The sequence below is a fragment of the Echinops telfairi genome, unplaced genomic scaffold (genome assembly GCF_000313985.2).
Source record: "Echinops telfairi isolate 266 unplaced genomic scaffold, ASM31398v2 ScPeMD7_7421;HRSCAF=8459, whole genome shotgun sequence".
Lineage (NCBI taxonomy): Eukaryota > Metazoa > Chordata > Mammalia > Afrosoricida > Tenrecidae > Echinops > Echinops telfairi.
In genome coordinates, this window is record NW_022111321.1 from 19,396,014 (window position 1) to 19,423,607 (window position 27,594).

Sequence of the window (27,594 nt, forward strand, 5' to 3'; positions counted from 1 at the left end):
GGCAATAAAAAGAGCCTTTTATTGTTTTCTCTTTTTTAAAATTCCCTCCTCATCCTCCCATGATCAGTGTACAAAAGACATTTTCTTCCTTAATTGATGCCTCTGTTCTCTTTTTAGGTTTTCCCATGCTTTTCTATTTGTCCCCCTAGCTACCACTGGAAGATAACAGTCACAAGTCTAAAATAGCCCTTCCTCTCCTGTGGTTAACCTCGTTCGTGACTTATGTGTCTAACTAAAGAGAAGTGTAGTATGTGGAAGTGCATTTCCTAGATAGGGCAGATGGGGTGGTAATACAAGTGGCTTTTCCATATGACTCATGAAAAGGCCCACAGCCCTTTCTGAATGCTACATTAAAATATGTGGTCTCCTGAAGTTTTCTCTGCATTACAAAATACATGTTGGTCCAGTCTTATTAACCATTCACTTAATGGTACCTTGATACATTTATTTGTTAAATTAGAGTATAACACGTAAAGATACTTTAATCCTCCACGGAAAAGTACTTGTGGTATTATTATTCATATGACTTCTGATAGACTGGCCTTTCTGTAAAGACAGAAACATAGATCTGATCTGAATTTCAAAGGAGTGACTACAGTAAATATGAATAAAGAGATAAACCTCTGTTAGATTTATGAGACAAACTAAGCTTCTAGAATTAAAAAGAAAGCTTTGTAGTGAAAAGGTATTTATGTCTCGAGAAATTATGTTCATTTTGGCTCCCCTCCGTTTTCTGTCTTCTGATGCTTAGGGTGTTACCTGGCTCGGAAACTCTGGGGGTCTCTGGCTAGGAATGATGACCTTCCGTCTCCCCAGTGCAAACCTCAGTAGTCTTTTTCTCAGCGTGGCCTGTAATATATTTCACTTTATTGTCTGGTGCGAGCGCTACAGTGGACGGCTAAAATCTGCTGGGGAAGTGGGCAGTGATGCCGTGTACATCAGCAATTAGCATGCCAGGAGATGTTGTAGTTCTCCTTGTTACCAGGGAGCCCTGCTCTTCAGATGTTGGTTCACAGCATGGATGGGCACATGCTCACCAAATCGGGTGCTTTGCTTCCAGTGGCCCCAGAGTACCAAAGATGGTAGTGCACACAGCAGGTTCCTTTCCAGCAGGTTGACAGGAGTCTGGAGAGAGGTCTGGCCGTCCAAAGAGAAGACCTATTTGCTTGAGCATCTCAGAGGAGAAAGAACAGGTCAAAAGCCATAACTGGGATAACTCTCTGGGTCAAACAAGAATGGTCCATTGAAATGGCAGAATCCCAGGTCTCCAGTGCCAGTGATCAGGGACAGGAAAGATTAAAGCCGGGAAAAGGAAACAGGTATATAAGATTCCCACTCCAGCAGCAGGGCTCCTCAATTAGGTCGGGTTTTGCCCATTAGCTTGCACCATTTGCCATCTTCTGTCTGGGGTGGCGGTCGTCTCCCAGAGAGGAGCCGTGCTTCATGCGAGTTGGCATCTCTGCACTCCTTGGTCCAGGATCCTAGCGTCTTCCAGTAGTAACGACATTGGGAGATTCCTCTTTGTTGGCTGCCCGGATAACAGCTTGCTCCCTCCCGCTGTGAATACTTCCAGTCTTCGATCTGAAGTTTCTTTTGGTCTTTGGCTGAGGATGCCCTTGCTGTCTGACTCCTGCTCTGTGTTGAAATCCTGGCAACAAGGCTGCCCACTGAAGTTGAGAGGACGCAAGAAGGGTCACTGCTGATCTTGCTCCGAACCCTCCCCCCCTACAAATCCAGACTGTGCCTCCGTGAGCCCCTGAGGACAATCAGTGGGGGCAGGGCACCAGGCCTTCCTGCCCCAGAAGGACTGCCTCCGGGAGCCCCTCCTGCTGGGTTTGCAGGGTGGGGAGAGCAGCCTGTGGCGGTCCCTGGCTGAGGTCTGGAGTTTACTTAGGAGGACACTGTCCCTTTGCTCTCCTCGTGCCTGCAGCAGCCCCACTAATGCAGCCCCCTGGGGCTGTCGATGCAAAGCATGCCTGGAGCCCTTTGCCAAATCTCTGCCATCTTCCAAGAGCACTGGAAAATTCCTCTTAGGGTGGGTAATATCAGCTGGGGGCGAAATATGCACTTTCACCAGGCCTGGCCCTCCCTCCAGTCCCAAGAGGCATCTGTGTCGTCACGGAGGACATAGGGCATATTTATTTCATGTCAAGATGAAAAGTAAGTTGGTTTGTCTGGCTCTGTAATTTCAGTCTCATTTTGCTATGCAGTAGCCTGACTCCTCTTTAGTTCCTTTCATCCAAGTTACCAAGGCAACCACTCACCAATCTGAAGTCCTAATTCTTCGGCACAGTCTCTTCCCCAAATTCACAGATTTATTGCTCTTTCCTCTTAATCATTTCTGCTTCTCCACCTATGGTTTGCATGATGGTTTACAGGCGAGTCTTGGAATGGAATCCCTTCAGGACATTCGAATAGGGCTGACAGTTGTTCCCCTTCCCAAGGTCCCACCCCCATTGAGAATCTTCCTCCAAGAATCATGATCCCTGTCTGCCAAGACCCGGATTGAGGCAAAGAAGGGGCAACAACAGAAGACAGAACTACAGGGAGGGGAGGTGGGGGGTGGGGGGAGAGAGAGCTTTTGGTTCCTTAAGTCTGTTCCTCTGTTTTTTAATTCATTCTCTATGGCTTTCTAATAGATTCTTTCATATATTTCTTTGTGTGTGTGTGTGTGTGTGTGTGTGTGTGTGTCACAACAGTTACAATTGTATTTTTTTAAATCGTTTTATTGGTCTTTCACAATTTCTTGAGATCCAGAAATGCCAAGAATCTTTTATGTTGTTGCTTGGTAGATTTTAGTTTAGTGTTTTGTTGTTGTTGTTTTGTTTGTTTTTTTAATCTTTGTGAACATACCAATTTGTCTATCTCAAAAGAACTTTCCTCTACCACGAAAAGCTCATTAAGTATACCCATTACAGCCATGATAGAGTGAGGTACACCCATGAGAGAAAAACCCGTGGACAACATCCTGGGTTTTTCCACACTTTTCTGCCACTGAAGCCAGTGATGAGTCAGGTGGGACCTCAAAGCTTGTATCACCCACTGTGATCCTCAGTAGCTCAAAATTTGCAGGAGGCATTTGAAAATCTCTCATGGAAACCAAGTCCCACTGAGCTGAAATAGTCAAAGTGAGACTTTGCTATCACACAGGGTCTCATATTAGATCCAAGGGGCTACCAATTCCCCCGGCCAATTCATGGCTTGTTTTTCTCCCTCGCCCAAATAGTGAGATTGCAAATTTATCAATTTCTTCTAGTAATTCTGTCATATTTTCATTATATATGTGAAGGCGTTTTATGTGCATACAAGGATTATAGCTTCTTTTTCAATTGCTCCTTTAATTATATTCTAGCTTTTTGTCCCTAATAATGGCCTGCATGACAATGTACTTTTCCCCTGGTATAGTAAAAGAGCTAGATCAGGTTTATTTGGGTTGATGGTATGCTGAGTGTAGAAGATGGAAGCGTGTCCAGCAGCAAACAACAATATTTGACTACGTACAGACGCTCCAAACAAGCAGGATTGTCATGTTTTCTCAAGGAACGAGAAGCTCAGGGGTGTTGGTCTGTCCACCCAGGAAGGCATACTTGCTCCCTCCATGGGGCGGGCACTGTGAGTAGGACACACAACCCACCACGTCTCCTTACTTCTTGTCCGGAGAGCACTCAGGTCAGCCTCTGGCCATCCGAGATGAGGTTAGCCTGAGCAGCTTAAACCAATCCCAGTTCATTAGTGTAAGGCCCGTTCCTTCTAACGTATTTTTCCCGGCATAAGGAGAAAGGGACGTGGGGAAGGGAGAGGCTCCCGAGGACTAGCTTTATCGTCTCTCTGTCAGGCGACAGTATTCTCTTTGAGCCCCGAGAGTCGACATCCCGTGCTTGCAGATGGTGTGCTCTTCACACACATTTGATGTAAGTTCTCTAATTAGAAGGCGGACACATGTCTATTTCTAGAGTGACCCAGTGTGACAGCTGCCCTTACCAAATGCAGTCACCAGCAAGAAAATGCTTGTGTGGGCCTCTCTCTAAGGCCAGACACGGTCAAATGTTTTCTTAGTAAACCAAGCATCACCTCCCAGGACTGGCAAGGCAGTCTCGACAGCTAGTGAACCCGCAGGACAGGGTAGACCTGCGCCTACGGGTTTCAGGGCTGCAAATCTTTACAGAAGCAGATCCCTGCCCCATCTTCCTCCCAAGGAGCAGCTGCTAGGTTTGAACCTGCAGCCGAGGGCACCACCGGTCTTCTTACAGCATCATTAGTAACTAACAAGATAATATATATTTAGATTCCAATGTATCAATACAAAATAAAAATACAGTAAGGTTCCAGCAAGGTGAGTTGTATATTCAGAAACAATAAGCATGGCCTCTCTCAAAAGCAAGGATTGAAGTGGTAGGCCTTTCTAAACCTCTGTGTGCAGGACCTAGGGTACATGGCCCAGTACTTTGCTTTCCTTTGAAATAGTCCCCGTGTACAGCAAATGAGGCTTTTGGGGTAGATTGCCCATTGAATCCCTCCTAATGACTGGGGCCCTGGGAGCACTGTGGGTTAAGCATCGCATTACTAACAACCCGAGTTTCAGACCCACCAGCCATTCTGAAGGAGAAAGAGGAGGCTGCCTGTTCCTGGTCTCAGAAGCCCTAAGGAGCAATTCTACCCTGCTCTGCAGAATCTGTCTGTGTTAGAATTGGCCCAACGACAATGGGTCGGCTTTAGTTTCCTTAGCTGCTCAGCATCCATTCGAGACACGGCCCTTGTCCTACTGGTGATTAATGATTTCAAATCTAAACACCTAGCATAGTCTATACAGACCCAGTTCCCAGAAGAGGGATTTGATTTCATTAGTTTCCATGAAACTTAATTGTGCTTTGCTCAGGCTAACGTGCCCCCTTTCTGACTTTTGAAAGCAGGACCTCAACCCTCACTTTGCTTCGCCCATGTTCTGAAGCCGCCACTGTGGCCGAGCCCGCTCTCTCCCCTGGCCCTGGACCGTTCGGTCCGGTGTGGACTCACAACAGTCTCTGTGGTTTGTGCTGATAGCTGTCAGCATCTACAAAGCAATGGGTCTCTTTTTGTTTTGTGTCTAAAACTGACTAGCCATATGTTAGATGGCTCTGGTGCTTCCCGGGGGACCTCAGCAACAACACGTGTACTGAGGCTTGATGGTCTAGTTGCACTTAAAAGTTAGAGCATTTACCTACATCGTCCCATTCAGCCCTCCTAAGCCCCAAGAAGTAAAGACGAACGATCTGTAGGTAAGAAAATGGAGCCCTTAGAGCACAAACGGTAAAGGAAGGTAATTATTACATTGGAGGCAGGAGACGTATTTTCTGAAGACATCGGATTATTAGGTTCAAGTGTAGAAGCTAGCGAAGCCTGGTGCTAGACAAACATTTCTTGAGTGACTGCCAGCTTTGGAGTTGGGCCTCTTTGAGACACTAAGACGGCTAACCCAATTTTGAATGCCCGTTTGCCATCATTAATGCGTGTCCGACCGTGGAAAGTGTGTCTTGTATGCGATGAAGCCTCGTGTGCGTGCTTCTCCCCTCAGGGAAGGCATGGGGCGTTGTCTTACGTTGGCCACCCAGTACATTTTGTAAACTTTTTTGATCATTTTATTGAAATACAGGCATAGAGTTCTCGAGACACAAGCTTCAGGAACTCCGAAATATCCCGTTGCACCGTTGCTGCCGATACTCTTCCTGTGTGACTTCTGTCTTGCTGTGACCTCAGTTGTCCTAACTGTGGTTGAAGTCCTTTCCATGTTTCCGTGTCTTCGTGCAAAAGAGCTCTCATGTCTCTCTGACTGTTCAACTTTCACAGGTTTACATTTGAAAGCACTTTTATTTTCCACAAATCATCATCATTGGGGTTTTTGCATATTTTTTTCTTACAGATCTTCATATTCCACACCTAAGTCCTTGTAATATTTCCCAACACTATGCAATCCTGCCTTAATTGTCAATCCTTGGTTATTATGACAGTCATATGGCCCGATCTGCTTGAAACATGATTGACTAATTCAAGTGAATTTCAGTATGTTTGTGTCTAAGTGTTCACAAATAATCTTCCAGCCACGGAAACAAAGAAGTATTTTCCTGCCGTGGAATAAAACTGGCGGTGGACTGGTTCTTGGAAAGAGGCCACAAAGATGTTACCGTTTTTGTTCCTGCGTGGAGAAAAGAGCAGTCACGACCAGATGCCCTCATTACAGGTGAGCGCTGCTCGTGGGGTGTTCCGTGTTCCCCGCGGCTCTCTGCCACCCTTGGGTGTTGTGCTGACCAGCGTGCTAACCAGCGTGCTAACCTGATGGTGCTTGCTCAAACTGTGGGACTGCCGATACGCTCTTGGATGGGACATTAAAGTTTGTTGCAACTGTTTATTCAACTTTGAGAATCCTCTAGTTCTGTTAACCAAATATCAAGTCTTTCTACATTGGCGGCTCTATTTTTCATTTATGTGGAAACTCTGGACGAAAGCTTATGTAAAGCCACATCTTTAGAGATGTGCTAGGAGTCAGGAGACCTATGTTCAACTTCTGGCTCTGCCAGTTGAGTGATGATGGAACTGGGTCGAGAGGGGATTCAATTGCCTCATCTGCTCTGTGAAAGTAGACTGGGTGACGGTCGGATTCTGATTACTGCAGGCCAAAAATGACAAGCTAAGGTTGAGGAGGAGGAAAGTTTCCAGTAAAGTATTTCTATTTTGTATTCTTTTTAACAATGTTTTAAACTTTCAGCCCAAGGTGTTTGTCCTCTGTTGCTGTTACATCATGGTTGTGTAGTAACATTTGGCCCAAGTTGGCTGAGTCCCATTCAGCAGCCAGCCCTTCTCACCCATCTCTCCGCCTCCGACATTACAACAACCCGGGGAGCCACGGGAACGCAAACCACAGAAGAACCCAGGAAGCAGCGACCTGCAGATGCCTGAAATGGGAGGTCACGTTAGTGCTGTGTGTTCTGACCAAACTCATTTACAAGTGCAGCGCCATCCTGACCACAGGAAAACCCCATCATCCTGAATCGTCTGGAAAGAGAAGCACAAGAACAGAGAACAAAGAGTCATTGGCAAGGGAGATTGGCTTATCAACTCTTAAAACATTCTCTTTATCTCCAATCATTAAATCATTGCTCAGCTCGCATCAAGAACAGACAGACAAGGCGTGGCAGCGTTCAAACGCAGGGACTCAGCCGGGCCTGCTCTAGAGAAGACTGTCAAGTTGCAGAGGTGTGGACCACCTAAGCTTGACCCCTGCTACTTTAGCTACCTTGTCTTTTCTTTTCTGTGGAAGCAGCTCAGCCAGTAGTGCCAAGACACTGGATCATCCTTTCTGGGAGACAGTGTGTGTGTGAGGGTGAAGCAGCCCAATATATGTATGAGTTTCAGACGAAGATGTCCTCTGAAATAGCTCCACTGTATACATGTATACACACATGAGTATACTTATGTACTTATGCTGTATGACAGTAAATTCCAGATTACTTGAAAGATTAAATATCAGAAATCATATAGATAGTCTTTGACTGGAGACATGAGTACTTTTTTCCATTTAAAAGCAGAAAAAAATGACAAAGGATAGGATGTAACCATAACGTTTAAACTTGTGGGTCTTGAGGGGGGTGAAGGGGGCACATCTGAACAATGAAAGAACCTGGTCCCTAGGAGGAAAAAAAGAGAGAATCCACATCCTGGCCACAGAAAGAACTCATCGGATTGTTCAGACAAACGCAAAGTACCCCCACCCCACCCACCCCAGGACGTCAATGGTAAAATGACGCCCATCAGCCACGCACACCAGTCAAATGTCGAACAAGAAGGCGAAACGCTCAACCTCAATAATTATTAGAGAAATGTAAGGGAAAACAATGGTTGGCTTATATTTTTCACTCGTAGAATTAACAGAAACATTTAAACAAGTAGTACACTGTGGAGGGGCCATGGAAATGTAAATCGTTAGAGGCCTTATTGAAAGTAATTGCATCCTAACATGTCAGTCTTCAAAGCTCCCTTTCAAGGAAAACCTCCCAACACAGTCACCACAGAGCCACGCGGAGATCCTTGTCCAGTGGCAGCCAGCGCAGCGTCACACGTCACAGAGGGAAACTGTAAGCCATCTGTACGTTCCTCGTTGGAGGGATGGCTCACTACTTTAAGGAGGCATCAGTATGATAGACTATGCATTAGAATGTTTGGGCAGAAGTTTTAATGAGCCGAAGAAGGGCTCCTATGCATTAAAGACAGGTTTCATGATCGTATGTGTTTACTCATTCATACACATGTATATAGATCAACAATTTTACAGGCAAAATGACTAGAAAAACATTTTGCCAAGATGTCAGCAGTCATAGCCTGCAAGTTTTGGCGGTGTGCGATCTTTATTTCTCCTCGCTTCTCAGTATTTTCTCATTACAGAGAACATTTAAGGCTTTGGTAATCAGAAAAGTAAACTAAGAAAGAAAAACAGATTTAAGTGTGTGAATGATTGGAAACCTTCTAGAGCATGAGATTAAGAAGGGGTAAGTGTGAGATATGACTGAGTTTAATTCATTCAAAAATAATCAGTGTGCCAAGTGTGAAAAGGCAATGGAAGTAACACCGGCCTCCTCTGATGTCACAAGGGTGAGAAAACAAACTTGAATAACAAGTAATTTAGAGTGCTTAGAATTTAAGGTTCAGATCAGCATCTTTATCTAGTCTTACATTCATTTAACACATAGATATAAGGTCATAGTCTTTGCATGGTGCAAATGGTTGGTTAGCTGCTAAACAAAGGTTTGGCCATGTGAGTCCACCCAGAAGCCCCAGGAATTGCAAAAACAAAAGGGAAGAGCCATGCAGTGTATCTTAAGCTGAATTAAGGAAAGAAGTCAAGCCTCTAGTTCCAATATTGAAGGATTCTATGGGCAAAATATTGATGCATGAAGCATCAAAAGAGATGGAAGGAAGACACAGAGTCACTATACCAAAAAGAATTGGTCCACATTCAACCATTTTAAGAGAGAGGATATGATCAAGAGCTGAGAGTATTGAAGAAAGAAGTCAAAGCTGCCCCGAAGGCATTAGCAAAAAACTTGGCTCTAAAATTGAGGGGATACCAATTGAAATGTTTCAGCAAAAATGATGCAGTACCACAGGCACTCACTAGTCTATACCCAGAACTTTGGAAGACATCTTCCTGGCTAACCTACTAACCTACTGGAAGATAACCTTATAATCCATTCTATAGAAAGGTGATGCAACACAATGCAAAAACCATTGAATAACATTGTTATTGCATGTAAGTAAAATTCTATAGGGAGCTGCCACAAACTCAAGCCAGATTCAGAAGAAGACAAGGGATATTACTGCTGAAAGCAAAGTGTTTACTCCTGTTTCTATTGACTCACTGCTAAGACATTCAACTGTGTGGATCATAAACTATGGATAACATTGGAATGAATGTGAATTCCAGAACATTTCATTGTGCTCTTGGAACTTTTATATAGACCAAGTCATTCAAATGGAACAAAGTGATAGTGTGTGGTTTAAAAGCAGGGAAAGTGTGCTTCAGTGCTGTGATCCTTTGCCCCATAGTTATTCAATCGGACTGCTGAGCAAATAATCTGTGAAACGGGGCCATATGAAGAAGAGGGCATCAGAACTAGAGGAAGGCCCAGGAACAACCTGTGACACGCTTGCTGAAACCAAAGAGGTGCTTGAAGCACCTACTGATAAAACTGAAGGCGACAACCGGCAGAGTGGATTTCACTGAACATCAAGAAAACAAAGCTCCTCGCTGTTGGACCAATCATAAGCTATGGTTTGCTGGTTCCACTGTTCAGCTCTCTTCTACTTGTCCTCTCTTCTTCGTCTCCAGTGTCCGTGCCAGTGCTGATGAGCGCATTTGCTAGGAGCAGCATCAGCTCTCTGTACCAGCATGAGCACCGTTCCATATCGCTCCTCCATTCCCTCTTCTTCCTTCCCTGGCTCATACTTCTACTGTGACAATTACAAGTTTGCTCACCTGCTAAAACGTACCGATCCTCAAAGAGAGGCCTTTCTTAACCTGGTGGTCATTAACAACTAGTCAAGTACAGACGGTGGAGTTGGCAGGCAATAAGTTTCCGCTGGGAAAAATGGCTTACCCAAGGATAGGTAAACCTACAGAGACAGCAACTAGACCCATCGTTGCCGTGTTTCGGTTTTGTTTCGTTATTTTGGTTATAACATAGGCGGTTCGGGGGAAGGAGATGCTAATGATAATGGATGTAAGAATCGTCAAAATTGGTGTGGTAAGATTGCACAATTTTGTTATGGATTTAAAGGATTGGTTTGTATGGTATGTGAATTCTATGTCCATAAAATGCTTCTTCTTTTTAAAGAAAAACTGGACTGTCTTCCTTAAAAAATCCACCCTGGTACATTTCCAGTGCATAACATTCGGAAGCAGTGGACCTCTCTGTTTGACACAAGACTCCTGTAGGGAGTCTGGCCATCTATAGAACTCAGGATGGCGAGATAACACACAATGAGGGGAACTGGGCAGAAGGGACGATTGAGAGAGAAAGGTTATCATTGATCAAAATATGAACCTATGGGGTTTTCTGTGGCATGTTTGTTTTCACCAAGAAACAAATTGTTAGCAGTACAAATGGCTACCAGCATATTCCCAACAAAGTCAAAAGGACTTTTGTGTTGTTTTTCTGTTTTGTTTTTCCCTCTCTATTGTAGCAGTTCCCTTCCAACCACTCCCAATCTCTTGTTTTAAAACCTGCCTGTCAGCTCAAATGCACCACCCGTTCTGCAGGAAGAAGCTGTGGCCCTGCTTCCGCAAAGATTACCCCCTCGGGAGCCCGACAGGAAGTCGCTGTCTGCTCGGAGTTGACATCGACTCCGTGGCCCCTGGTTGCTGTTGTACGTGTGTTTCCCACCTCTTCCTTAGTCCAGCCCAGAGCATAGCTTCACAGGGACAGGCATGGGCCCCCTCAGGGCTGTGTGCAGCACCAGAGGTTTGACCCTCGCTGCCTCTGGACGTTCTGCACCTTAAGGCCTTTCCCGTGGCCCCCCTTTTGCAGTTAGAGAAAAGAACTCTAAAGGAGACACAGAGACGAGGGGAGGCCCGCTGTCGCACACGGAACCGACACCGCCGCTGGATCGGGCGGTGCTGTGTGTGCCCGGGATGTGCCAGGAGCTGGACCCAGCCGTAGGACCCAGCCGTAGCGCCAGCGGCTCAAGCTCAGGATTCCTTCGGACATGTTTAAGTTGCATGCAATCGTTGGTGGGGTTATTTTTCACATGCGTCTGTCTCTGTGACTGAAATTGCTGAAGGAAAAGTAACATTTCTGTTACTGCGGGGGCTTACAAATTGTATACTGTCACAACTTCTTAAGTCGGAATCTCCAGCCTGATGATTCCATTTCCCAGCTCCTGATGTGAAGCTTGCATTCTCTGGAAGTTGCTGTCTGTGCTTTTCGTGTGTCTGTCTCTGTTCCTGAAAATGTCCCCGTTATCCCGGCAGATCAAGAAATCCTGCGGAAATTAGAGAAGGAGAAGATCTTGGTGTTCACGCCCTCCCGCCGCGTGCAGGGACGGCGCGTGGTGTGCTATGACGACAGGTTCATCGTGAAGCTGGCCTTTGAGTCAGATGGGATCATTGTGTCCAATGACAACTACCGGGACCTGGCTAACGAGAAACCAGAGTGGAAGAAGTTCATAGACGAGCGGTTATTAATGTACTCATTTGTCAATGACAAGTAAGTAAAACCCTTGGCTTCCAAAAATACCACTCCCCTGAACACCTAAGCTCCTCTTTTTGCAACCGACCAGACTCAAGACAGACATCTTCCAGCAAGTGATCTTTCCACTCATGGGCAGTGCCCATCCAAAACTGCCCAGGCTATTCTGTGATGCTCACCTGCCTGACACAGTTGCTGAAGACAAAGCAGGTGCATAAGCAAATGTGGTGAAGAAAGCTGATGGTGCCCGGCTATCAAAAGATATAGCGTCTGGGGTCTTAAAGGCTTGAAGTTAAATACACGGCCATCTAGCGCAGGGAAGCAACAAAGCCCACATGGAGCAAACCACACATCAGCCTGTGTGATCATGGGGTGTCAAAGGGATCAGGGATCAGGCATCAGACAACCCACATCAAACAATAGTATTGATGCAAACGAGGGGCCTCAGAGTGGTGACCTAAAACCCAGATAATTGGACATCCCCTTATAGAAGGGTCACAAGGATGGGACGAGTCAGCCAGGGTGCAGTACACTGGTACAGATAAGAGCTCTCAACACACAAAATCCAGGACAGATAAACCCCTTAGGAACAGCAATGGGGGGAGTGATACCATGAGGGTAGGAGGAAAGGGGAAACCGATTCCAATGATCAAAGGCGCACAAGCAACAGACACCTGGGTGAAGGGAGATAGTGGATGGTCTAAGATATGAAAATAAAAATAATATAAAATGTATCAAGGATTTACGAGGTAGGGGAGAGGGGAGGGAAGGAAAAAAGAAGAGCTGGTGGTAACCTATACAATTGAAGTATGGATTATTATAAGAGCTGTAAGAGCCCCCAATACAATTATTTATTAAAAACAAACAAACAAACAAACAAACAAAACCCTGCACAGTCGTGCCGCCATAGGGGCAGGCCCCTGCCCTTCTCTTTAGCCACTGGCAGGTCACCTCAGGCTCAGCAACTCTTCTGACACCAGTAGCTGATGGAGGACAAATTCCATCTTCGGAGGATGGAGATTTTGAAACATAGTAGTGGGCAAAAAATGCTGTTGGCAATCTACTGAGAGCTTTACTGGCTTTCTAAATGTATGCTTTTTGTCTGTTCATCAGAGAACCTAGATATAATCAGTCTACAAGTTGTTAAAGGGCAAATTGCATGTGCAGGAAAATGCTCAAATGTTGCCAACCAGAAGTGCAGATGAAATCTGTAAAGAACGTTTTTTTCCCCCACTTAATTCTTTTTTTTTTTTTGGTGGTGGGGGTATTCAAATATTTATTGAACAGCTAGGAGACACAAAGGTCATCAAAACATGATGAGAAAAGCGAGGAAAATATGAGAGAGCAGAGTTGGGTGCACTGATTCAAAGGAAAGCGGAATGAGATTGCGTCCTGCCTGCAAGGGGCCGTGGCTGGCAGGGGATTGAGATGGCAGGAGAAGACTTCCATCTGCACTGTGCATGCTCCTCGGTGGGGACGATATCTGTCTCCCCCTTTCCTCTCCCCATCTTTGGGCTTAATTTGCCAGTAGTGCCCAGGACCGTTCCATGCGCCTTTTCTAGACTTGCTCGCATTTTTGCTTTAATGTGTTCTGCAGAACTAGGGCCTTTCGGTGTTTGGGAGTTTTTCCCTGTTTTTTGAAGGATTCATGACCTTTGGATCTTGGTGTTGATGGTTGCGAGTCTTTTCCATCTGGTTTGATGTTTGTGTGCTTGTGGCCGGAGTCTCCCGAATAGATTTCGTCACTGGCGCTTTTTCTTCAGTTTCATCATCATCAAAATCACCATCTTCCTCTTTGTCATCAGCAGCAAGTCTCACCTTCTTCTGTGGTACCTTGTTACCGCTTGGGGGGCAGACCGCTCTCCCGGTACACTTAAACGTTTCACATCCTCCTCCTCTTCATCATCTGACTCTGCGTATCCTCCGCAGCTACTCAAAGCTGTCCACTCGTGTGCACAGGCCTGAGCCACACTTCAACCGTGAGACCACTGGTGGTGGTATTTCAAAGCCCCCAAGGGAGACCGTTGGCTGTACAGGCATTTTCAAAGTTGCCTGTGCAATTAGGTTGTACAATTGCCTGTACAATTGGGCTGCCTTCATAATTTGTTGATTCTGCTTCTACAATCTGCAGTTCATCCTTTGCGCCAGCACCCAAACTGTGCTCATTTTCATCATTATCCACCTTAAAGTGGTCATCTTTGTCGGCCTTTAGTTCACAACCAAAAAGATAGTTTGGGGGCCTCAGGGGGGCTCATGTCCATATCCACCGAATCTTCCATCGGGTGCTGACATGCACTTTGGTGAAAGAAACAGAAAACGGAGCTAAACCCTTGCTATATACAGCAGCGTAGGACAGAATCACACCAGGGCACTGAATTCTAAAAAAAAAAAAAATTTTGACTGTATGTACTTTCTCCTGGTCAAGCTTCAGTGAAACTGATACATGACTACATGGGAGGTGTCGGAGTCCTTAGAACGACACACTGTCAAACGTGCAATCCCATTTCCGAGAATAAGGAAAAGAGAAAACAGAGATGCTCGTTACAATATCTTATAGCTCTAAGACACCAAAGGCAAACTAAATGTAGGATCAATAAATCAAGTAAAGTATGACGTCTACTCTAGTGAAAATTAGAGGGTTTCCTAAAATTAATATTATGAAGAATAATAATTATGGAAAAGTACTTGTATATTGAAAGAACAGAGTATAAAAGTACACTTATGTTTGATTTAAAGCCATACAAAATGGTGTGTTCATTTGAAACATTGGTAATATGTAGCACAAACAGGGAAAATAGTTGTATTGTGATTGGAATTGGATCATTCCAATTAGACTATCAACCTCCTAGTTCAGATATATACATATATATATTAGCATCATAGTTGATGGCATTAAATACTGAACAGTATATTTGCCAAGTACTGTTACTCTACCATGGTTAACAGTCCTTTGAAAAGGTGTATATTTTTAAAAAAAGAAAGAAAAGATGTATATTTATTCATATTTTATAGGTAAACCCTTCCTTCTTTTAAGTTCAGAGAATAACATAAGCAGTGTCAGAACTCTTAACCATCATTAAAAACAAAACACTGCCATCGAGTCATTTCTGACATAGCAGTGCCAGAGGGCAGGGTTGAACTTCCCCTGTGGGTTCTGAGACAGACTTAAGAAAACAAACAAAAATAAAAGAAAGAAAAGAAAAAAACTATATATGCTGTGAATTCTTGGCGCCATTGGATAATCAACCCCAAAGAGTAAGTTTTCTTCCTTAGAACTTCTGTCTCAGCTAAGGCTTTGAGTCATGCAGAATTAAATCTTTTTTTAAATCATTTTATTGGGGGCTCATACAACTCTTACCACAATCCATGCATCCATTGTGTCAAGCACATTTGTACATTTGTTGCCCTCATAATTCTCAAAACATTTGCTTTCTACTTGAACCTTTGGTATCAGCTTCTCATTTTTTCTCCTCCCTCCCCCACCCTCCCTCCCTCCCTCCCTCATGAATCCTTGATAATTTATAAATCATTATTATTTTTTCATGTCTTACATTGACCAAGGTCTCTCTTCACCCACTTTTCTGTTGTCCATCCCCCTGGAAGGGGCTTATAGATAGATCATTGAACAGTTCCCCCTAAGTCCCCCCACCTTCCCCTTCCCCTCCTGGTATGGCTACTCTCAATATTGGTCCTGAGGGATTTATCTGTCCTGGATTCCCTGTGCTTCCAGCCCTTATCTGTACCCGTGTGGATGCTCTGGTCCAGCCAGATTTGTAAGGTAGAACTGGGGTCTTGATGGGGGGGATTGGGGGAGGGAAGCATTAAAGACCTAGAGGAAAGTTGTATGTTTCATCGGTGCTACACTGCACCCTGACTGGCTTGTCTCCTCCCCAAGACGCTTCTGTACAGGGATATCCAGTTGCCTACAGATGGGCTTTGGGTCTCCACTCTACACTTCCCCTCATTCACAATGATATGATATTTTGTTCTGGGGCTTTGACGCCTGATACCTGATCCTATCAACACCTCATGATCATACGGGCTGGTGTGCTTGTTCCATATGGGCTTTGTTGCTTCTCACCTAGATGGCCGCTTGTTTATCTTCAAGCTTTTAAGACCCCAGGCGCCATATCTTTTGATAGGCTGGCACCATCAGCTTTTTTCACCACATTTGCTTATGCACCTGCTTGGCCTTCAGCGATTGTGTTGGGAAGGTGAGCGCCATGGAATGCCAGGTTAATAGAACAAAGTGTTCTTGCATTGAGGGAGTACCTGAGTAGAAATCCAATGTCCATCTGCTACCTTAATACTAAACTTATAAATGTATGCACATAGATCTATTTCCCCATCCTCATATGTAAATATATTTACATATGTACATGCCTGTATTTAGAGCTCTATACATGCCCTTTGCCTCCTAGTTCTTTCCTCTATTTCCTTTTCCTTTCCTCTTGTCCCACTGCCATGTTCAGCCTTCATTGTGGTTTCGGTAATTCCTCTCAGTTACATTGCCCTTCAGAATTGAATCTTCCCTATGCCTTGTGACCTTCGATAAAATGACTTGAAAACACTTGCCTGCTAACTTACAGGTCAACTGTTTGGACCCACCCACGGCCCTGGAGGAGAAAGGTATGGAAATCTCCTTCTGGAGAGATTAAGACCTTGACAACTTCTTGGGGCAGACACTGCCTACAGGGTGCTTGAGTCAGAATTGCCTGGAGGGCCGTGGGCTTGGTCTGGGTTTTGGGTAACTTATCTCAGGTTACATTGGAGACGGGTGCCCATGAAAGTATTGTTGGGATGGCATGAAGTGGTGTAGGCAAGGTGAAGTGTCAAACCGTCGTGGGTGCTTGATCAACTGTATGGAGTCTTCCCACTGGTCCCCACCACCTCTCCCTGCCCTCCCTCACATTCACACTACTTCAAAAGATGAGTGTTTCTGGTACAGATAGGAACTGAAAATACAGGGAATCCAGGGCAGATGAGCCCTACAGGACCAGTGGTGTGAGTGGCAAAACAGGGAAGGTAGAGGGAGAGTGGGTAGGAAAGAGGGAACCGATTACAAGGAACTATATGTGACTTCCTCCCTGGGGGACGGACAACAGAGAAGTGGGTGAAGGGAGACGTCGGACAGGGCAAGATGTGACAAAATAACAATTTATAAACTATCAAGGCCTCATGAGGGAGGGGGAGCGGGGAGGGAGGGGAAAAATGAGGACCTAATGCCGGAGGCTTAAGTGGAGAGGAAATGTTTTGAGAATGATGAGGGCAATGAATGTACAAATGCGCTCTACACAATTGATGTGTGTATGGATTGTGATAAGAGTTGTATGAGCCCCTAATAAAATGATTAAAAAAAAGAAAGAAAGAAAAAAGACGAGTGTTTATAAAGCACTCCTCAAATGTCATGACAGTTACTTTCAAAAATCTTTACACAATTCCTAATCTGAGAGGAAGGCAGAACTACATATAACATGCCAGCCTCAAAACTTACATGTAGTAGAACAGACGTGTGATCAGCTTGAAATGTTGAAATTTTGTTTTCATTAAGAAAAGAGAATTTCATTTCCTGGGATACTTGTTTTCTTTCCTTTTTCCGAACCTTATAAATATTGAATCAAATATTTGGATGGAAATTATATTTGGAAAAGAATTCATGAGTCGGTCTTTGTACACTTTATCTTTAGAATCAGGTTACCAGCCTCCCAGTTGAGATGCCCGTGTCTTTTTTATTCTCTCCGCGGCAGATTCATGCCCCCTGACGACCCCCTGGGCAGACATGGCCCCAGCCTGGATAACTTTCTGAGGAAGAAACCAATCGTCCCTGAACACAAGAAGCAGCCTTGTCCATATGGTAACCTTGTTTGCAGCATCCCGATACCTGCCTTTAGAACGCCATGCACTGTTCACCTTCTGCTAGTGAAATTGTAAATGTTGGGTGGCACAGCCTGTGGTTCTTTGGGTTCTGGTTCTGAAATTTAAGAGAACCTTCAGCCTGGGGAAGAAGTCTTTTTTGGCTGAGATGGGTTCCTTGCAAGTGGACTTCCCTGAATGAACACGTGGTTCCCCAAAACTCCATCACTAGTCTATGAAGTTCATTTCCAGATCGATTAGAAACCTGGACGTTTTCTTAGAGCTAGGTCCAATTCCTGCGAGCATGGTGGTGGTGTTTCTACCGCAGCACCGACTGCTGTGTGAAGTGGCGTGCCCTCCCTCACCATAAAGCTTTCCTGGAAGAGACAGGGAGGTATGAGTCAGGCCAAAGGGAGATGAGCTAGAAACGCTCCGAAAAAACTCACTGCCATCCATTCGGATGCATAGAGACCCTTAGAGGACAGGGTAGAACTGCCCCTGTGGGTTTCCCACACAACCTCTTTGTGGCAAAGCCTCATCGTTCTCCCTCGGAGTCACTGGTGGTTTTGAATTGCTGACCTTGTCGTTAGCAGCCCAAGACATAGCCCACTACGCCAGCAGGGCCCCGTGGGCCAAAACCCCTGGGAGAGGATCATGTCTCATGGGGCCAACTTGCTCACTGCTCTTGATAGAAAGGAGTGGGAAAACTCAAAAGGGGGGTGGTGTTTTGCAAGAGTAAGGAACATAGTTTCGCTTGGCAGACCTGCCGTGGTGGCTTGCTTGCGCGAGCTAGCATGCGAGTGGCAGACTGCATGCGTCGGGATCTGGTGGTGTGCTCCTTCGCCTAACCGATGTTGCTCTTCATAGGGAAGAAGTGCACCTATGGACACAAGTGCAAATATTACCATCCTGAGAGGGGCAGCCAGCCTCAGCGCTCAGTGGCAGATGAACTCCGTGCCATGTCTCGGAACACAGCAGCCAAAACTACTAACGAAGGCGGGCTGGTGAAAAGCAACAGCGTCCCCTGTAGCACCAAGGCAGATAGCACTTCCGATGTCAAACGCGGTGCCCCAAAGAGGCAGTCAGATCCCAGCATAAGGACGCAGGTCTATCAGGACCTGGAGGAAAAGCTTCCCACCAAAAACAAATTGGAAACCAGGTCGGTACCTTCCTTGGTTAGCATACCGGCGACTTCTACTGCAAAACCCCAAAGCACTACATCGTTAAGCAATGGCCTTCCATCTGGAGTTCACTTCCCACCTCAGGATCAAAGACTGCAGGGACAATATCCTCCGATGATGATGGCAACCAAAAATCATGGAACGCCAATGCCTTATGAACAGTACCCCAAATGCGACTCGCCTGTTGACCTGGGCTATTACTCCATGTTGAATGCCTATTCGAATCTGAGCATCTCAGGCCCACGAAGTCCTGAAAGGCGTTTCTCCCTAGACACCGATTACAGAATCAGTTCTGTCGCTTCGGATTGCAGCAGTGAAGGGAGCATGAGTTGTGGGAGCAGTGACTCGTACGTCGGGTACAACGACCGCTCCTACGTCAGCTCCCCGGACCCGCAGCTGGAAGAGAGTCTGAAGTGTCAGCACATGCACCCCCACAGCCGCCTTAATCCCCAGCCCTTCCTGCAGAACTTCCACGACCCCTTAACCAGAGTGCAGAGTTACAGTCACGAAGAACCAAAGTACCATCCCAAGCCTCCTCTTGCACACGCAGCTATGCACCTGCAGCACCCGGCTGTGGGTGCCCGGTCCAGTTGTCCCGGCGACTACCCGTCTCCTCCAGGTTCAGCGCACTCGAAGGTCCCACACCTGGGGAGGTCCTTGGTGGCCACACGAATAGACAGCATCTCTGACTCTCGGCTCTATGACAGTTCACCTTCAAGACAGAGGAAGCCTTATTCCCGCCAGGAGGGCCTGGGAGGTTGGGATAGGCAGAGTTACGGGATCGATGCGTATGGCTATCGGCAGACATACTCCTTGCCGGATAACTCCACCCCGCCTTGCTACGATCAGTTCACCTTCCAGAGCCTCCCTGAGCAGCCAGAACCCACTTGGCGAATACCCTACTGCGGAATGCCACAGGACCCCCCAAGGTACCAAGACAACCGGGAAAAAATTTTTATCAACCTGTGTAACATCTTCCCACCTGACCTTGTGAGAATTGTCATGAAACGGAACCCTCACATGACCGATGCCCAGCAACTGGCTGCAGCCATTCTAGTGGAGAAATCACAGCTGGGTTATTGAAAGATGACTCAGCTTTGTGGTGTTTAGTAGTTTGTTTGTTTTTGTTGTTGTTCAGCTCAAATGCTGAGGGAGGTTTGCTACAATAGCACATGTGATCTCCTTCTCAGCAAGGAGGTCATATAGTATCCATTTATGTGAACTACTGTATCATGGAATCTGTATGTATAGCCCCACATGGTGGAAGTATCACAAGATTGCTTTACATTCAAACTTTTTTCTTTTTTTTAAACATTTCCTTTTTAAAAGCTATATCTTGGGCTGGAAATCTTTCCAGTTTGATTTAATAGATGTATCTGTGATCTTTGATATTAATCTTTGGTGCATCAGGGGTTTATATGCAGCACTTTTTACCCTTGTTTCATGTTTTATTACCTTGGTGTTTGTCTATCAATTGCAAGCAATTACAATACCTACAGAATGTTGGACATTTGACTTAGACCTAGCAAACTATTTTTCAAGCCAAGCTTAATTAGACTCTTTTACAGCTTTTTAAGTTATTTTTATTTGGGGGAAAGTGGGCTTCTCTGTGCTAGAATCATTATTTATAGACAAAACAAAGATGAAACTACAGCACTGACTTTATATTTTAAAGAAAATGTTAAGTTACCGGTTCACGTCGAAATGAGTAACAGCCTATATTAGAATGATTTACAAGATGGCACTTTTTATTGTTTGGACTTTGTTCTTGTCTTTCTGTTGAGTAAGTAGATAATTTAATGTGGTTGATTTAAAGGAAAGCAGATGCAATCAATGGGAAATTTTTTTTCCCATTTTCTTTTATATGAATAAGGCAAAAGCCACAACTGGTACAGTTTAGAGCTTTGTTATCCAGACATTCTGTGCTTCTAGACAGTAGCAATGGAATTGAATTCCTTGATTTTCCTTGAGTTTGTCTTTCTAAGGTGTCTGTCCTTTTGTTTGGGGCACAATGATACTGGATAAAACAACCCTTTCACAGTACTTGCCTGTTCTTAAAATGAATCTAATTATTCTCAATGCAACTTTTCTATTTAATGTACTCTTTAGCTTTCTTGCTATTTATCAAGGCTGGCCTGAGGTGGTTTTATGTGTGGAGGAGATGCAACATTTATTGATAAACTGCACTATAGAACTGGCGACGGAGGAGTTGTAAATGCTAATTTAAAATGTTTTTGTAAGATATTGTATATTTTCCATTTTCCTGAAGGTAGTTTGTTTTGTTTGTTTCTTTCTTTTGAGGGGAGAGGGTGGGAGGGGGGCCTGTTATATTATTAAGGCCAGATTCTTGCCACAAATAGTGTAGTTATAGATACAGACTAAAGTCTGTTCTAGTATTAGTAAGGGATATTTCTGGTTCAAAGTCATGGGTTTTGATAAAGGGGACTACATTTCTGTGGGTATGAAGCTAGACTTTGCAGTCAGTGGCAGATGGTATTGGAATGGACAGAGCCTGGAGTGATGCCTCCGGGTTTTGAATGTCGCCCAAGTGGCCAGCTCTTTCAGGCCGGTTTCTGTCATCAGCCCAGAGGCCCTGGTGACTCTGATTTCTTTCTACCTGATAACTGGTCTGAAGCCCAGAAAAGCCAGAAAGTACCTTTTACTGTTGATACAAATTGTATCTTTTTAACTCTTAAGAACTATTTTGATTTGTAGATCTAGTTAAAACACAAATGTGTAAAGACGATTAGACTTTTTGGGCAACATTTTATCCCTTATTTAAATACAAATTTTTTTTTTTAAGAAGCGAAATTGAGCTTTAGGCTAGGGTAGACAACAAAAGTAACACAGTTTAGGCAAACACAAGCGTCTGTCTTAGTTGTATACGCTCCTATCAAAACCTGCGGACATGAATTCATTGGCGTTTTATTTCTCCTAAAACACCTATCTAGTGTGACGTTAACGTAAAATAAAGGTAAAATGCTGCCTGAAAATAATGCCCAAGCACCTTTGGCTAGGATATAACATTTTCACTACTTGTGCGACACCGTGTGTTGCACTGAGTAGGATTTGGGTATACAGTAAATGCTTCTAAAAGGCATTGTGCATATCGACATATCCAATAATCTGAACCGTGTTCAGCAAACTTAATTCAGGAAAGTGGTGTTCTACACAACTGTTGCTGTTGACTCTTTGCGGTGACGTAACGGCACCCCTCCGCCCCGAGTCGTGGAGGTGACGTCACCCCCACCTGTCCGAGTGGCGCGTCCGGAGAGCAGCCGCTCCCTCAGGAAAGCCTCTCTCCGCGGATCTGTTGGCCACTACCTGTAGAACAAGCTTAAACGTAGAGGCAAACCCAGTGCCAAAAGTAGGGTTACAAATGTGTAGTGGCTTCGATTTTCGTCATAGGCTTAAGAATCTTTTTTGTGTGTGGCTTCTGTTCGTCTGAACTCACACCCTTTTAAGTTGCACGCGGCAGGCCCTGCGGCCGGTCTCCGCGTCCTAAGTATTCGACGGAGGGGATGGCGAGTGGGCCCCGATCTGTAAGGGGAGCCTGCGGTCACTCTCCACTCTCCCCCTTGCGTTGGACCAGCCAGGGGTTCTCAGCCGATTGACTTTGTGGTCAGTTGCCTCATCGCTGGCCAGCCCGTTGGGAGAAAGCGTGTCCTCGGCCGCCGCCTGTACCAAGGTGACTTCAGCCACGAGTCCCTGATTCCCTCCGAGTTAAGTGGTGGCTCTGTGTCTTTCAAGAGGACACGTGCGTTTCTCCTGAGGCTCCCTCCACCCCACCCCACCCCCGCCCCAGCTTTCGGGGCCCACAAATGAGATTGGGGCTGATTCTTACTTACCCGAAACAATAAGTAAAAGGAGCCCAAAAGTGAGCCCCCAGTGGATCCCAACCCTTCGTTTTAGCCAAAGCGGTCTCCCTACTCAAAAAAAAAAAAAAATGTTTAACCAGATTTGCTAAGAAGTACCCAGAAAGAGGTTTGTTAGGAAGTGGCGCGATTGCCAGCAGTGGTCAACTGATGGAAGGAAAAGGACTCCGATTGGAAAATTCTGCCCTGAGTAATTGGCAGTTGACTGTACTTTACACAGGAATCAGCCAGTTCATTGTCTCTGTGTCTAAGTACAGAGGGGATAGTACCCCGCTGGCCAAATACTGGCCCTTAGTATTTCCTTCTTGCTTGCATGTGGTACATACACTTTAGATCTCATTTTATGATCTGTATATCCTGATGCAGTTCATTGCTGACCTAACCATTTAAAAGAAGTGCACACCAGTGTAAAAAAGATTTGGTGGGAACTTGAGTTTTGTGTTTTTTACAAAAATTCATTTATGAGAATATATAACGAAGAGTGTTTTATATCTATCACGCACATAGAGAGAGACATACATACATACCTATTTGCTATGAAGTATTAAAATAGGTGGGGAGGGGGCGGGGTTTGCTTTTGATGGCTACTTTTCCCTGATGGAACTCTGTCTCTCTGAGATGTAGACAGCTGGGTCTGGGATCCAGGTGACCAAGGAAAAGATTTAGAACACTTGAATGGAACGCAACTCTTCTGATTTTATTCCTGGTTATTTTTAAAGAGTTATTTTGATAATTTTAATAGAATATGTAATTTAAAACAAAAACCAAAAAAAAAAAGCTTAAAGTAGTATTGATTATACAGATAATTATTTAACCTGTCTCTTATGGATGTATCTATATGTATATAGACAGTAATATATTTATAAAACGATATGCTTTGGGTATGTTGTAGCTCTCAGTTGTGATCAGTGGGAGGGGTGTGTGTGTGTGTGTGTGTGTGTGTGTGTGTGTGTGTGTGTTTTGAAAACTCGCACACCCTGTCCCCCCACCCCCTAATTTAATGGCATTGACTGAAGCATATTTGGTTTTCCATTTTTCGCTTGCCTAACCATTTCTCAGCACCCTTATTCCAGATAAGCTGGGGTGTACAGTTTTCTGACCATTCTCTTGGTGTTTGACCTACTTGATTATCATGTCAGCCCTGGGAAACTTCTGGGTGACTGAAACGCAAATGTTTGGACAAAGATTAGGCTTCCATTCGGAAGTGAACTCAGCCGTGACGTTACGTTTCCAAGGTGCACACCAAAAAATAAAATGACGTGTGACAAAAAGATGGGCTATACCCAAGAAACCAAAGCATTGAAAGTCAAGGAACACGTGCATTACCTGTGATCGTTCTGGAAAGCCCATGTAGCGAGGGTGAGCGTGCTTCCTCTGACCTTCAGGCAGATGTAGAGTGTCAGCTTTAAGAGTGACCTGGTCTGCAGAGACTGCTGGCTCTGCTGTGCCAGCACAGAGGCAGCCAAAGCCGCTGTGCTGCTTCGTAAAGCTGGAGGAAAACAAGCTGTCGGCCGGGCTTGCTCTTTGAGGCTGGAGTTTGCTGCCTCCTACCCTAGCGGGAGGAAACCCGCCACATGAAGCACACAACCCTGCTTCGTGGTATTAGAAGAAAGTTATGCCAGTCGCCGTGAAAAGACGGAATCAATGGCCTGCAAAAGGAAACTGAGAGCAACGTATTAAAGCATCTTAATTTATGTGTGATTTTACTTAGTCTTGCCTTTTATTTATTAGAGACAATTTCAGGCGTTTAATGACACATACCCACAAAAGTATTCTTATTAAAAAAATGTTTTTGTGTTAAGTATGAAAAAAATTTTGTTCATGAACTTGGCATTTATATTGATAGGTGGAAATCCCTAATCCTTATTTTTTTTAACAGCCTCATGGACCAAAAACTCTTGTATTTGGAAAAATTAAAATATAGTTAGTTTGCCACAAAATATTTCCGGAACTGTATCAATCAGTTCCAGTTTTCTACTGTTTTGTTTGGGGGGATTTTTTTTCCTTAATAAATGACAGCTCTACAGTTCTTTGAAAACGGGTCCGAGGAAGGTAAATGTCTTGCAACACCACCTAATGTAACTTTCTAAGGTTAAAAATTGTGGCTAGCATAATTGCAGTGACGATGTGAGTATATTGCTGTGCTGTGACTCTATAAGAAGCCAAGCATAGCCTGGCTTTCTGTGCCCAGCTCTTTAGCGCAGACTGTAGACACTGGTTCACGATGTGCCCAAGATGCTCGTGTGTGACTTGAAATCCACGGGAGGACGCACTGCGAAGGGTGTTCATACTCAGCGCTTTATGACTTGTGTTACAGTCATAGCCGGTTAGTAGGAATCTGTGAAAGAAAAACTGGAACACCACTCTAAACCTTTTTGAGGTGTTTATTTTAAATGATGGTTGTTTTATTTTCTTCCTTGAATGCTGCCTCTTAACCTATTTCTGGTAAAGCCACATCGTGACATTTCAGAAGCGGGGCTTCCCCAAGATCCTTACTCTCTCATTGAATGGTTTCCCCGCTTGGCAGTGGAACACATGCATGGCCGGTTTTTACCCAGTGTCACAAAACGGGAACGGTTCGCGGTTTTGACCGTGTACCTCCCTTGCCCGTCTCCCGTCCAGGTATTTCAGATGAGCTGCAGAATGCGCATTTGAAGCTTTTGCCCCGTTGCTCAAAGCAGTGTATGTGTCAAGGGGAGAAAGACGTAGAAGAAGGTAAAAAAGACTTTAAAAGCATTTTGTAGAGTACTTGTTTCAGATTCTCTTCGGTTCTTCGAAATTGTCCGTTTCCCTCCTGACAGGGAACACCTGCCCACGTGGGAGGGTTCCAGGTCACGGACTTCAGCTGATACTTGTAGGTTAACCTCTCCCAAACCATCGTTGGATGCTGATCGTCGGATTTCTGATATGATTTTCAATTTTCATTTGTAGGAAAAGTAACGCAAAGAATATGTATAGAGTGACCATCTGGTCAACCGGTGTGATGTAACGTATTTAACCCCGTTGTCTGTGTCTCTGTGAAGAAAGCTCTGACCCTCCAAAAGCAGTCCCCGAGAGTGCTGGAAATCCCCATCCAGACCCCCGTGTGAGTCTGCCACTGAGAGAGGGGAAAAAAATAAAAGATGCATTTTTCTTATGCTGGTTTGTATTTATTTCGTGAAGGGGCAGGGCGGGTCTTCCTACGGCAGTGCAGGTGCTGAAAAATGAAAGCGGCTACCTTCTCTCGCCCACCCTGGTCCACACTCGGAGGTTGACAGCCTCCTGAGTCTTCTGTCAGATAAGCACGGCTCGGTATCAGTGTGTGTGTGTAAGCCCTGAAGCGTCCTCCACAGGAAAGGGAAACTACGTGCTGGAGAGCATCAGCCATGCCCTGAATCATGGAAGAGTGGGTTCTTCTCGTCCGCTGAGGTGTTCCTGGTGGTCTGGGGCCCCATCACGCCTTGGGCGTAGGCATGGGTTATTCCCAGGGACTGCCCAATGAGTTCCAAGTGCTCATGGCATTGGCAGTCTCTGATTAGGAGCCTCACATAGTGACTGCTCCCCAACCCCCTCCACCCCATGTGACTCTATGTCTGTTCTCTTTCCGAACAGCCTTAGTCACCCTTCAGGTCTGGAAGTGAACTCACTCACCCCCATTGGCGCAATTTCCAGCCCAACAATAGAGAGGTCTGTAAGCAGAGCGCTAACACAAGAGACGTTCACATTGGAATAATCAACTACTGGGCACGAAATGGGCAGCATTTGCCCAATGCTGAGGAGGGTTAGGAGGGCAGATGGGGAAGGCTGGGTGGTTGTCCGAGTAACGAAAGTGGTGTCACCTGGTGGGGACAGCAATCACTGCGATGAAACACGGTGGGTGTGAATTAGTGGAAAACATCTGCCCGGGGAACCTTCACCCAATTCGAAATAAACACTCGGCATGGTCTGTAGTTCGTGAAACCCAACAACACAAGCACCGACCAACAACCCTCTTTCTAAACAAAGCCTTGGCGGTTACAACGATTCGGATTTTAACTGGACACGTTTCATTCTTAACATCGGTGCATGTTTGATTTTATCCGGCTCATTTTGTTTCCCCTTCCCTGTTTTCATCTCTGGTTTTCTTGGTAGGTCCCGTCCCCTCAGAGTGACACAACAGAACAAAGCTCACCCAGTCCTGCGCCTCTCTTGCCATGGTCCTAATGCCTGAGTCCATCGGTGCAGCCGCTGTGTCGTCCCACCTCATCGAGGGGCCTTCCTCTTTCCCCGCCCCTCTGCCGAGAGTGATGTCCTCCAGGGACTAAGTAGAGGTAACATTGACCCTGCCTCCTGTTGTGGTGGTTGTTAGGTGCCGTTGGCTTGATTGGGGCTCAAAAGCAACCCTGTCCAGAACAGAACAAAACCCTGCCCAGTCCTGAGCCATCCTCTCAGTTGCTTTCTACTGGAGCCCATTGTTGCTGCCACTGTTTACTCCATCTTGCTGAGTGAGGATCTTCCCCTTTGATGTTGAACCTCCAGAGACTGGTCTCTCCTGAGAACGTGTCCAAAGTGATTCAAAGTCCCATCACCCTCAGTAAAGTGTCCAAAGTGATTCAAAGTCTCATCGCCCTCAGTATCGTGTCCAAAGTGAATCAAAGTCTCATCACCCTCACTTCTAAGGAGCATTGAGCTGTATATTTTCCCCCCTTAGGCTGATTTGTGTGTCTTCTGACAAGCCATGGTGATTTCAATATACTTCAACACCATCATTCAAACGCATCAACCCTTCAGTCTTCCTTATTCATTGTCCAACATGCACATGCCTGTGAGCCCATTGAAAATAACATTGTTTGGGTCAAGTGCACCTTAATCTCTTTGCTCTTCAATGCTTTAAAGATGGGCAGGAGATTTGTCCAGTGGAACATGTCATTTCATTTCTTGACTGCTGCTTCCATGAGCACTGATGATGGATCCAAGCAAAATGAAATCACCGGCCACTTCGATCTCTACTGT

The 27,594-nt window shown here is 45.2% G+C and overlaps 1 protein-coding gene across 1 annotated transcript in view; it reads left to right on the top strand.

Moving 5' to 3' along the window:
- ZC3H12C (zinc finger CCCH-type containing 12C) overlaps window positions 1-25,759 on the top strand; it is a 63,970-nt gene extending 38,211 nt beyond the window's left edge. Inside the window, exons 3-6 of the mRNA XM_045297740.1 lie at window positions 6,075-6,214; window positions 11,498-11,732; window positions 17,462-17,568; window positions 18,435-25,759. Of these exons, the coding sequence (XP_045153675.1) occupies window positions 6,075-6,214; window positions 11,498-11,732; window positions 17,462-17,568; window positions 18,435-19,831 (1,879 nt within the window). The 3' untranslated portion in view covers window positions 19,832-25,759. The remainder of the gene's footprint in view (window positions 1-6,074; window positions 6,215-11,497; window positions 11,733-17,461; window positions 17,569-18,434) is intronic.
- Window positions 25,760-27,594: the final 1,835 nt, after the last annotated feature.